The sequence below is a fragment of the Marmota monax genome, unplaced genomic scaffold, assembly GCF_021218885.2.
Source record: "Marmota monax isolate L192 unplaced genomic scaffold, Marmota_monax_Labrador192_F-V1.1 WCK01_AAM20220418_F8-fsc00245, whole genome shotgun sequence".
NCBI classification, from domain to species: Eukaryota; Metazoa; Chordata; class Mammalia; order Rodentia; family Sciuridae; genus Marmota; species Marmota monax.
Genome location: NW_026693895.1, coordinates 1,063,691 through 1,076,462, shown reverse-complemented (window position 1 = coordinate 1,076,462; position 12,772 = coordinate 1,063,691). Strand labels below are relative to the sequence as shown.

General features: G+C 46.9%; 1 protein-coding gene and 1 long non-coding RNA gene across 3 annotated transcripts in view; one reads left to right on the top strand and one right to left on the bottom strand.

Annotated features, from left to right (window-relative positions):
* The window catches only part of Mertk (MER proto-oncogene, tyrosine kinase), a 100,283-nt gene that overhangs the window by 22,550 nt on the left and 64,961 nt on the right, over nucleotides 1–12,772 (bottom strand). For both annotated transcript variants that reach the window (XM_046462820.2, XM_046462821.2), the window contains exons 9-10: nucleotides 4,380–4,533; nucleotides 1,605–1,758 (exon numbers count right to left, since the gene is read on the bottom strand). In XM_046462820.2, the coding sequence (XP_046318776.1) occupies nucleotides 1,605–1,758; nucleotides 4,380–4,533 (308 nt within the window). The remainder of the gene's footprint in view (nucleotides 1–1,604; nucleotides 1,759–4,379; nucleotides 4,534–12,772) is intronic.
* On the top strand, nucleotides 3,508–5,054 carry LOC124105611 (uncharacterized). Its single transcript, XR_006855795.2, has 2 exons — nucleotides 3,508–3,849; nucleotides 4,158–5,054. It is a non-coding gene; the product is annotated as an uncharacterized LOC124105611 (long non-coding RNA).

The window sequence follows — 12,772 nt, the reverse complement described above, 5'->3', positions numbered from 1 at the left end:
AGATTTATAAGTCAGTGGAGGCGTAGCTAATAGAAGCACTTCCAAATGAAGCCCTTCTTCTACATTTCTCAGTTGTAGGACTATAAGCCACATGTGGGCAGCCTCCATGCCAGTATCATGTGTCTCTCTCTATTCAGTGCCTATCACAGGGTCAATTTTTTGAACATTCCTTCTTTTCTCCAGATATGAAATGTAATCTTCAACATACCTTCAATTCCTACCTATAAATGGACACCTTGTGTTGTCCATGGACTGAGTTCTCTCAACTTGCACCAATACCTTGCTGTTCACTAGGCATATTTTTATGTTAATGAGGACCAGCACCCTCCATCAAAATTCTGTGTTTTTCAAAATTGCAGATTTACTTTTCCAGAGGAATTTTCAAATTGGCTTGTCAATTTTATCAACAACCCAGCACCAATTTTGATGGTGTTTATATTAAATTTATGGTTACTTTGGGGAGAACCAAGCTCCTGACAATATTCTTTCTCTCTTTCTTCCTTTCTTTCTTTTACTGGGGACTGAACTCAGGGGTGCTTAACCACTGAGCCACATCCCCAGCCCTATTTTGTATTTTATTTAGAGACAGGGTCTTGCTGAGTTGCTTAGTGCCTCGCTTTTGCTGAGGCTGGCTTTGAACTCACAATCCTGCCTCAGCCTCTCAAGCCTCTGGGATTACAGGTGTGCACCACCAGGCCTGGCTTCTTGACAATATGGAGTCTTCCTATCCATGAACATGGTACATTTCTCTCCACATATTCAAGTCTTGTCTACTTGGAAAAACAACTAATTGCTACAGAAAATAAACAAAATACATTAAAAGAAGGAAAAAAAGAAAGAAGGAAAAGAGAAAAGAAAGGAAGGAAGAAAGGAAGGAAGGAAGGAAGGAAGGGAGGGAGGGGCCCAGCTACCCACAATGATACCAGCTTTGGTGAATTCCCCCCCCCCCCTATATTTTTATCTACTTATACAAGTTGAGTATCCCTTATCTGAAAATGACCAACTGGAACCAGAAGTATTACAAATTTCAGTTTTTTCTTTTTCAAACTCTGGAGTATTTACTTATACATAATGAGATATCACGGGAATGGGACACACGTTCAACAGGAAATTAATTTATATTTCATACATGCCTTATACACACAGCCTGAAAATAATTTTATATATCTGTGATAATTTTGTACATGAAATGAAGCTTCACAGAGCAGCATCATTTGGGTGCTTAGAAAGTTTTAGACTTTGGAGCATGTCAGATTTTGGATTTGCAGAGCAGGGATGCTCATTTAAAAAAAAAACAAACAAACAAAAAACAGGGTCACTTTTAAGGCTACTGATACAGGTCGTCATGTAACAGCTACCCAGTTTAAGTGGTGAAGGCTTTTGGAGGGTTTCTCTGTACAGCCCTTCACCAGGCTGGCTCTGCTGTTGGCTGCCATGGTAGGTAGGAACTGGCCTGGGTAAGGAAGCTGTCTGCTCCAAGCTGCATAAGACAGGGCACCCATCCTGGGCAGCCTGAAGAGCAGGGCCAGCAGGACCAGCACCAAGGCCTGGCCCAACAACCTCATCAATATCACTGGGCCACAAATTTTCACTGGGAAACTTACCCAAACCTTGTCTCCTGGAGTCTTTTTCTGATGGCCATAGAAATATATAAAACCAGCCCAATCAACATAAATCCACAGAAGCAGCCGAGAATGACCAGCAGGGGCTCTGTGTTGCCAGGCGCCGGAGTTGATGAGGGGGCATAATCCACTTCACCTGGAAAAACACCAGAAAGGTCAAGGCAAAGTGATTCTCTGGGATCCTAAATACCTAAGAAGTACGGCCTGTAATAGGGAAGGACAAACAGTCAAGAGCGTTTAGAACTGGGCTCACCTTCAGTCTTCTACAGATGCAGGCAGCCCCCACTGGTATAATCTGAGACCATTTGGGGTGTTTTGTTTTGGGTAATGGGGATTGAATCCAGGGGTGCTCAGCCACATCCCTGGCTCTTCCTGTTTTTTTATTTTGAGACAGGGTCCTGCTAAGTTGCTTAGGGCCTTCCTAGGTTGCTGAGGCTGTAATACTAGCTACTCAGGAAGCTAAGGCAGAAGCAGCACAAGTTCAAGGCCAGCCTTGACAGCTTAGAAAGACCCTGTCTTAAAATAAAAAGGGCTGCGGTTGTAGCTCAGAGGTAGTGGTCCAATTGGATTCAATACCAGTACCACAACAAAACAAAGCAAAAGTTCTTACCATGAGTAGTTTGAACAGGGTTCATCTGCTCTGGTGATGTAACTTACAATACAGAGAAAACACATTTTGCATCTTTTGGAGAATTGTCATATGCCTTTCCAAGTTTGGATCAACTTCCAATGTTCTATTTTTTGTGATTTCAATTTTGCAAAGTCACTTTGAGAATTATTTTAATATGAAGATTTCTTTTCTTCACACCCCCTGAGCCCCCCACGCCAGTGGAATTACCCAGGCCATGTGCTAGGCAAGCGCTCTGCCATTGATCGACATCCCAGTCCAGAATGTGCAGGGGTTTTTGTTTGTCTCTTTTTTGCTGGTGTCACTTTCTTTGGAACATTTCAGCCTTTTCCTCACCACCACTGCATTTATGTTAATCAGCTGACCTCGTTAAATTCCTCAGGCTGCACAGTGAGCCTCCAAACAACGGCAGAGACTGCTGCTCTGCTGACCCTCAACGCTCAGTTCACTCCCAACGTTATCGCTTCTCTTTCTTTGTGTACTTTCATCCCTGAATCCTCTAGTTTTGCAGAATCAGGTGTGCCTGTCACTGGGAGGCTTGAGGCAATCCAGCCACTGCCTTCCCTTTGCAGGAAGCGCGCCTTCTAAGGACACCAGAGAACCAAACAATGGTTGCGCAGTGGCCAATCAGCGACTGAGTTTGAAAGGAGCCATCTGATTGGTCGCAATCATCTGCACGTCTGTTATTCATAAGGAGACTTGAGGACTGCACAGCCAGCGGCTGAGTTCATGCTTGATGCAATTACAGTCCATACAAGAGGGCAGCTAAAACTTGGCCGCTGTTGGGCAAATGGTATAATTTAAGCTGCGATAACTGACATTTATGTATGCCGGAGCTGTGCAGAGCGAAGCAAATTTTTTAAATAGATCATAGTTTATTATGTATGAGACGAAAGTTCTGTGGTCTTAAATAAGCTGTTTTAAGCTGTGCCTTTAGCGTGAGGATCTCTCATTGTCTTTGAATCTGTAGGAGTAGATACACCTTTGTTTTCCCATCACCCATAACTGATGTTCCCAGGTACTGAGGCCTCGGGCTGCAGGAATGTAATATGGTTCAATTCACCACTCAAAGGGAGAGAGCCTGTTTGAGGGTCACTGGGAATAGACAGGAGCTCAATTATGTGCTCTCAAGTCCTGCTACTGGATACAAGGCCAGGCTTGGCAAGAGTTGTAAATCTGTAACTCACTGGGATACAGATGCCTGCGCATGGATTTCATGACCGTGGTTTACCATCAGACAGCCCAGAGCCCGTCAGAGTTAGAACAAAGGTGGCTCTACTGGTCTGAGGAAGCCAGTCCAGCACTTTGGCTGCTTGGGGCACCACGGTGGCACCTTGCCAAGGAACATTCCAGCAACCCGCAAAAGCCAGCACGCGTGGTTGGGCATTTAGCTCAGTCAGCCCAGGGCAGTCAGAAGATGGCTTCTGTAGGAAAGAGGAGGTGTTCTGTGCAGAGCAGATCCCAAAGCACGCTACCCACGAGGCGGAGAGCGCTGCTTAGAACAGCAAAGCCAACGCCCGCAAATGCACATAATAGAAGACTCAGCCACACGGCCTGTCCAGCTCAAGCACATGTGCCTCTTCTAACCACCTTCAACAAGTAAGTCAAGTCATATTTGGTATTCAGAAAGGATGAACCTTCCTAGTAAGTTATTACTGTTGGTAGAAATGGCAGGAGGACCTGGTGGTGTGGGGATTCTGTGAAGAGTGTCACCATACTGAGGACCCTGATCCTTGTACTACTACTACTACTACTTCTTCTTCTTCTTCTTCTTCTTCTTCTTCTTCTTCTTCTTCTTCTTCTTCTTATTATTATTATTATTATTATTTTGGTACCAGGGATTGATCCCAGGGCACTTAACCACTGAGCTATATCCCCAGCCCTTTTTATTTTTTATTTTGAGACAGGGTTTCACTGAGTTGCTGAGACTGGCTTTGAACTTGGGATCCTCCTGCCTCAGCCTCCTGATCTTCTGGGATTACAGGCGTGCGCCACTGCACCCGGCATGAACATGCTTTTTGGTTCTCATCTTGGGTTTTTAACCGGGTGCCATCCCATAGGTCAGTATAGCAGTATGTGCACCACCAGGACCACTACATCCCATTGGGCAAGAGGGGCCCTGCTCTCACCGTACGCAGGGACAGATATTTCCACTGGGTCGCTGAAAGGCCCGACTCCCCCTTTAGTGATGGCTGCGATCCTCACGGTGCAGGTGGCGTTGTGGACTTGAACAGGGATCTGAGCCTGGCTGCCATTCTGGCCGACTTCTTCAGAGAGCTCCTTCTGGGGATAGAGAAAAAAAAGGAAATGAAATTGGAGGCACCAGCTGCACGGGGTTCCTTCTGTGGGAGGCCATCCCACCCATGTCCCGGGGACAGTGGCCACATCTCCACTCCACAGCATTCCTTCCCCACTCAGGACACAGTGGTGGAGTGAACCCAAACACAGGCAGGGACGTGGGGTGGGGCTGGCAGCAACACCAGGCTTTGCAAACTAGGATCAGGAGGGTGAGGCACTTAAGGTGGTCCTTAAAGAAGCTTCCAGAAAGGACAAAGCATGTAGCACTATCTTCAGAAGGCAAGAGCAAGGTGAAGTCCTTGAGACCCCCCTGCAGGATCCCCCATAGCACAATTCAGAGTCACGCCATCCCTTGACACTGCAAACCTAGTAACTGCCCAAGCAGGGTCCAGAGTTTTGAAATTTTAAGAATATGGACTAAAATCTATGTACAAGAGGATACGATACCAATGCTACTCTTCTTTGCTCTCAGTGTGACAAATACACAATTGGTTTAATCTTCAAAACCTTGTTTTACGTTTATTTTTTAATATTTATTTATTTAGTTTTAGGTGGACACAATATCTTTATTTTACATTTATGTGGTGCTGAGGATCAAACCCAGTGCCTCGTGCATGCTAGGTGAGTGCTCCACCACTAAGTCCCAGCCCCAGCCCCTTGTTTTACGTTTGTTTATGTTGTTTTTAAAAGTCACTGTTATGTGACCCTGAGCCATTAAAACACAGGGGGGAAAAAAGTATGTTTACATGACACTTTCCCCTTTGTTTCCCAACCTCCAAGATCAGGATGTTCACTGATGCAGGAAAACGATTCTGCTGGTGGGGGCTGGCTCTTGAATGAAAACTGTAAGGTTGTGAAGGCTGAGAGCAAGCCCTGGAACATGGATGAAGCTCTGAATTTTGAGAATATTAGTTTGGAGAGGGGAGAGAAATGTCAGTCTCATGGGGTACAGGTACCATCCATCATCAATAAACAGCAGAGGCAGAGTTTGGAAGGAACTTTATTCCTGGTCAGTCAGTCTCCTGCCCGTCATTCTAGAGATGGTGTAGGACACAGCCAGCTCAGCCCTTACAGACAGGGTGTGACCAAGCAGCCCCTGGGTTGCTATCAGGGATCATTTCTCAATCTAAACAGGAAGTGACCATCAGGGTTCAGAATGCCCCAGACAGCCAGGCGTAGTTGTACACGCCTGTAATCCCAGAGGTTCAGGAGGCTGAAGCAGGAGGATGGCAAGTTTGAGGTCAACCTCAGCAATTTAGGGAGGCCCTAAGCAATTTAGCAAGACCCTGTCCAAAATAAAAATTAAAGGGCTGGGGCTAGGACTCTGTGGCAGAGCGCTTGCCTAGCATGTGTGAGGCACTGGGTTAAATCCTCAGCACCTTATAAGAAAATAATAAAATAAATGTATTGTGTCTATCTATAACTACAAAAATTTAAATTTAAATTTAAAAAAAATGCTGAGGATGTAGCGCAAAAGGTAAAGCATCCCTGTGTTAAATCCCCAAAAAAAAGAAAGAAAGAAAAGGGATGAAAGAAGAAAATGTGACCTTCAAAAATGTGGGGTTTTCTACTCTTCTTGACTGGGAACCTGCAAGATTGGCCGTACTTTTTGCTATTGTGGTTAATTAAGTACACAAAGGAATAATTCAATTGGGAGATACATTCTGACAATATCTTTTTTAGAAATAAAGCAATTTTTTTTATGGCAGACCAGTTTTGATGATGGCTCACTTTGTCATTCTGTTTTAATTTGGGGGTAGAGAAATCATTAGGTAGAGAAATTCCAGGGTCCACATCCCGGAGCCGTGCCGTGACTCAGGTCTACCTCCGAGAAATAAATAGCACGACTACGCCACAGTTTATTGCCTAAGAGCTCCTCAAAGTTCAAGGAGGATAAGGAACCCTGGGCCTGTTTCTGGCTGTGGGGTTTTTTTTTTTTTTTCCTATAAAGACTCAAATACAATACATCAACATGAGGAATTCTTTCAAAATAAGAGGAAAAGCACGATGCACAATTGGGAAACAATTAAATGCCCAGAAGAACAGAAATCATAACAAAAACCAAATCATCCTTTTGGAAAATTCATAAATATAAATTCACATCCTTTGTGTCCATAAGAGGTTGGTTCTAGATCCCCGCTATAGTAAATGCATGTAATTCATCCCTACTGGGTTTTTTTTTTTTTGGTACCAGGGATTGAACTCAGGGCCTCTCAGCCACATTCCCAGCCTTTTTTTTTTTTTAATATTTTATTTTGACATAGAATCTTGCTAAGTTGTTGAGGCTGGCTTTGAATTTGCCATCCTCCTGCCTCAGCCTCCCAAACTGTTGCGATTACAGGTGTGCACGACTGTTTTCATGCCAAGTATGTAAAGAAAGATACTCCCGTATCCATAACCCCAAGAGTTTATTTCCATTCTGATTTTTGAAAGTTGTCCGAGAAACCCATTTCAGATTGGATTATGAAAGAGCTAACATTTCCGTACCATCAGGGTGCGGGTCACATAAAGTAGGGCTGTTTCCCTGGCATAGGTGGTCTGGTGGTGGGGCACGTGCAGTGGACCAACTTCGTATTTCTCATTTAAAGAGCCTCCATTTTTTTTTTTTTTTTTTTTTTTTTACCAACATAAAGATCATATCCCCAGGCTGTAGAAATCTGAGAGCCTTTTCAGGTACTGGAATTGAATTTAAAATATGACATTGGATTACAATTTCACTTCCATATAAAAGAAGACATAAGGAACTTTGCAGGTCAGGATAGTAATAGTCCACCTTTGGCAAGACAATGTCTTTTTTTCTTGTGGGTGGCATTAAAGTTAGGCAGGGTGACTGCAGTGATTTGTTCACAGTTATCCAAAGGCTTTATTATCCCCAGGTTCTGAGAGAATGCTCTGTGACTCATAACTGGATTTAAGAATATGGCCCATTTTATAGTCTCAAAGAACAGTAATGCTCAACACATAAAGAACCATCAGATTCTAAAAGTTGCTGTCACACAATGATCACCAAGGTGACTTGTTCAAAAGGGCTGCAAGCAGTCTCTCAGGCACCAGCCCCAAACCCCCACATCTTCCTCTCTGAAATATGTCCTTTTATTTTATTTGCAGTACTAGAGATTGAGCCCAGGGTTGCTCTGCCGCTGAGCTATTTCCCCACTCCATTTTTTATTTTGAGACAAGGTCTTGCTAAGTTGCCAAGACTGGTCTTGAACCTGCCATCCTCCAGCCTCAGCCTCCCAAGCTGCTGGAATTACAGGCGGGAGCCAACACTGTGCCCAGATTGTATCTGTTCTTACTTCTTCCTGCTGAGGGGCCACACTGTGGAGCCTGAATAAGAGACACTGTGTTGGGAAGAGGGTTGAAGGTCTCTGGCAAAAGCAGTGGGTTCAGGGAAGCTCTGGCTTTGGAGTCAGTCACACCTGGGTTCTACACCAGCTCTGCCTGTGCCAAGCTCTGTGACTCTGGGTGGGTTACTCAATGTCTCTGAGCTTCTGTTTTCTTGGCTGAAAACGGAGAATACCATCTTTCTTGAGTTAAATGAGTTCCTGTAGGTAAATACTCCAGAGCCTGGCATGCTGCAAACAATCAATGGTAGTCATTGGTATCCTCGACTGTGGGTAACATGGTGCTTTTCTTGGGTCTTTCTCGCTGTAAACAGAATGCCCTCTTCCAGGCTGACCCTGGGTATCTTTCAAGTCTTCCTGCAGTGGAGAAAATTACCAAGCTGTCAGTGTCCCAAACCAGGAAGCTGGCTGGACTTGTTTATGGAGATCACCTCCTGGCAATCTCCTGGCAAAGTGGACCACCCTTGATGAATCCCTGAAGTGGCCCGTCTCATGAGAACCTGGCCCGTGACTCATGCCTTACCGCCAGCTCAAATGCTCTGCCTCTTCTGGCTGGGAGAGGAGACGAGGAATGAAGGAGGTGTGGGCAGGTGCCGACACGCAGGTGCCTCTCAGCTGCCCTGGCAGCCACTGCCAGCTCAGGAGGAGGCAGAGTCAAGGAATTGTTTTGTGAAGTGCAGCTTCTCTGGGTCTTTGAGGAAGTCACTTTCAAGGCCATGGCGATTTCTCTGTAAGGCTTCCTGCTAAGATCTCTGTCCTTTACAAACAGACTAAACCAGCATCAGGGTCATAATCCCTACCAATGAGCTCCAGGAAAAACCACACATAAAAACATGAGTTCTATGGAATGTGTGGGCAATCCTGGGTCAAAACTGACTTGCTACAGAACATTCAAGAGCCTTGAACTTGCCAATACACACTCTGGTTCTTCAAGGGAGCGGTTACCATCCAATGTGTTCTAAACTTATTTGCTGAATGAACTCTCTCTTCGTGGAATGGGAACAAGGATGGGATGGGGAAAATGAGTCCACATCTCATCAGAGGCACATTCACAGAATGTCTCCAGCTGGCTTGGGTGGTGTGTCGGGGTCCACTCCTTGGTTCTACAGTGCCTACAAGGCAAGTTCAAGGCCCTTTAAAGATGAGCGAGACAGGGCTCCAAGTTAAAAAAAAATAAATAGTGTGTACTTGCTCCTTACCTTTGGACTTTGAGCCCTGTTTTGGAAGGCAAGGGGTATCAAGAAAAATAGAATTTGAAAAGGTAGAAATCAGCCAGGTGCAATGACACTCGCTTGTAATCCCAGAGGCTTAGGAGGCTGAAGCAGGAGGATTGCAAATTCAAAGCCAGCCTCAGCAACTTAGCAAGACCCTCAGCAACTTAGTGAGACCCTGTCTCAAAATAAAATATAAAAAGGGGCTGGGGATGTGGCTCAGTGGTTAAGTGCCCCTGGGTTCAATTCCTGGTACCAAAAAAAAAAAAAAAAAAGGAAGAATCTTCATTGAGAGTAATAAACATCCATCTAGTGAAGACCAGAGGTTCTTAGTCTGCACACAACACAACAGTTGTGGATGACAAGGGCACAGCCCACCCTCCTCATCAGTGTACAAAGCGAAGCTGTGCCGGAGCATTTCCCCGGAGGTGGAGGCCAGCTCTGGAGGCTAAGTGATGGACGTCGGCTCACTGCAAACTTCCCTCTGGACGGGTTTGCCTCCCTGCCCCGGACTTCATCCACGTTCTGCCTCTTGTTGCCCATTATGCGCCAGAAGCTTATCTGCGATCAGGGACTGTTCCCAAAGTAACGTGAGCCACCAAGTCTTCTGTTGTCACAAGACCGTCGTGATGCACGGAGTACAGAGTGGGTGCAGGGGCAGATGACCGCCTGGCCGGGATGATCTGGCCTCTGCAGGGAGGTGAGTGACGGGAAGGGTCACAGCCCTCACGGTGATGGCATCGTTCTCACTGCAGAGGGGATAGGTTTGATGACACACAGCACAGCTGAGTGCTGGTGGCACTTGGCTCATGAGGCCACAGTGACTCCTAAAGCTTTCATTGCTGCTTTGCTTCTCATGCCTCAGCTCAAGAGAAGTGGCTTCGTCACGCCGGGAGGAAAGAACAAAGGGAGCCCTGCGGCTCTCCGGACCCGCTGGCTTGGCTTCAGGCCACTCGCGTGTCTGCTGGTGACCCCTACCTTCTGCCAACAGAGGAAGAGGACATTCCTAAGGAACTGAACCACAATTACTGAGCCTTTGGGACAGGCATGTGACGCCCTGAGTGCCAAGGGGGAAATGCAGCTGGTCCGGGGGCAGCTGGCACAGAGGCCTGGGGAAAGGACTCGGAACCGTCCTCTCCTAGGCGCGAGGCCAAGCAGGCTCTCCCTGCTCAGGGACAGCGTTTACGTGAGGCAGAACACGGGCCTGAGCCCTCTTCTTTTTCCTCTATTTATGTCACCTCCTGCTTCCAGAAGATTGCTTCCTGACAGGAGGGAAAAAGAAAAAGAATAAACCCCGGCTGTCCTTTGGGAAAAGCAGTTCTGATAAATGATGGAGAGTGTGAGAGAGAAAATAACTGCACACCTTTGTTTCCAGGGCACCCGGAGCAAACCTGCCCCAAAGTTCTACCTTCTCCTCCTCAGGTTTCCCTGGCCAGAGACGCACTAAGTCGTCCCCAAGTGCAAAGCATCCAGCAAAAAATGGCAAGGCAGAATGTGCACCTGACTTCCAAGACAGCCCGGGTTATGCTGCCTTAGCCGGCCTAGCCCCTTTCTGTCCTGCCCTGTGGACACGCACAGCAATGCCAACTGGAGCAGGGCTGGACCCATGCCCCGGTGCAGTCACCCCAAAGGAATGGAGAGACCACAACTGTTCCAGCTGGTCAAATTTGCCATAATGATAAAAGTAAAAGCACTGCATGCATTAAAATATGGCATATGGAACATTTCATATGTTTTTGAAATCTTAAAAAAAAAAATGATTGGAATCTAATCCCTGCAGCTCAGGAAGCTGAGGCAGGAGGATTGCAAGTTCAAGCAATTTAGCGAGGCTCTAAACAACTTAGCAAGATCCTGTCTCAAAATTTATAAAAAGGGCTGGGGATGTAGCTCAGTGGTTAAGCACCCCTGGATTCAACTCCTAGTACCAAAAACAAAAACAAAAAAAACATTGGAACAAAGTTCAGACCATCATCGAGGGTTGCAGCTGTTGGGCCATTCACCCTGCCCCCTCTCCTGCTGAAGAGCTGGACGACTTGTGCAAGGCCCTGTATACATCCTTGAAGATGCTGAGAGGAAGCTGTCACACGGTGAGATGGGTCTGGGATGTGACCACACAAAGGGAGCCTGCTTTGCCTGGTCTGGTGAAGGACAGCCAGTCCCATCAGTGAGACCAGCGCTCCTGCCCTTGTGTGTCAGAGTCAGTATCTCCCCAGTTCTTCCTTTCCCCGTGGGCAGGGACCCTGTCTGGAAGTTGCCCACCCAGCCACGCTCAGCCTCCATCCCCAGCTGCCCCCTACTTGTCTTGGGCTGAGTTCCTGCGGCAGCAGGGACCTTCAGGAAGGGTGTGGCTGGTGCTAGGGAGGCAGTCCCTATGTCACCCAGGATGCCCTTGGCCTTTGTTTGCTCTTGTGAATGGAATGAGCACTCACACTAGGGAATCATTACTAGGTGAAAGGGATCCTTTCCAGCCTTGAGGTAGAAGCAGAAGCCACCTGACATAGGGATGTACCTCACCAATACCTCGCCCAGTACCAAGCACATGCCAGTGGTATTCAGAATAAACCTTGGTGACATCTGTGATATACATTCTCTGTGAGCCAGAAAACCTTCCAAGACAGGGGAGCTCCCAAGACAGGAAGGAGCTCCCAAGACAGGAAGGAGCTTCCAAGACAGGAAGGAGCTTCCAAGACAGGAAGCCAATTGCTGAGCTCCCTAGCTACTCTTTGTAGACCAGGCAGGTCACCAAGATGCTCTAGTGGAACGAAGGCAAATTTGAAGGCTATTTATATCAATAAACTCAACTTTATTCCATAAACGAAAACTGACATAATCCTTGTCCATAATCCACGAGCCTCACATCCTACCCCTGGACTCATGCTTCTCACTGGCTCCCTGGCCATCCACTAACTCTCTCTGCCTCGGCCTGACTTCCACACTGCCCATATTGGGGTCACAGCTCCCCAGTCCAGCTTCACCTCCTACCATGCTGTCACAAAGGATGCATCTTCTGAACCTTCGAGAGAGTCCTCAGTCCCTCAGAGCCACTGCATTGACACCTCCTTCCATGACATCCTTTTCCACCCAAAACTCCTCCATTTTCATCTGTCGAAATCAGGCCAAGCTGGGGCTGGACTGTGGCTCAGCAGTAGAGTGCTCACCTTGCATGTGTGGGGCGCTGGGCTTGATCCTCAGCACCACAAAAAAAAAATAAAATAAAGGTATGTGTCCAACTACAACTAAAAACAAAATATTTTTTAAAAAGTTATGCCAAGCTGTGGTGGTTCATGTGTCACCTCGACTGGGTTGTGCAGTGCCTGGCTGTTTGGCTGGACACCGTTTCTGGGTATGTCTGTGAGGATGTTTCCAGAGGAGATCACCATTAGAATCGGCAGACTGAGGAGAGCGGATGGCTGCCCCAGCGTGAGTGGGCATCGTCCAGCCCCTACAGGAAAGGATGAGGAGGAGGATTCTGAGATGTGGTCTTCCGCCTTAGCCAGAGGTCTATGCACAGGGTCTCCTGGTTCTCAGCTTCCAGACCCCCATCCCACCCCTGGCTCTCCTGGGGCTTCAGCTTGCAGATAGCAGCTCTGAAGCCTTCTTGGCCTCTGACTGTGTGGGCCAACTCCTCATAATGAATCTCTTTCTGACCCCTGACTAACACAGGCCCAG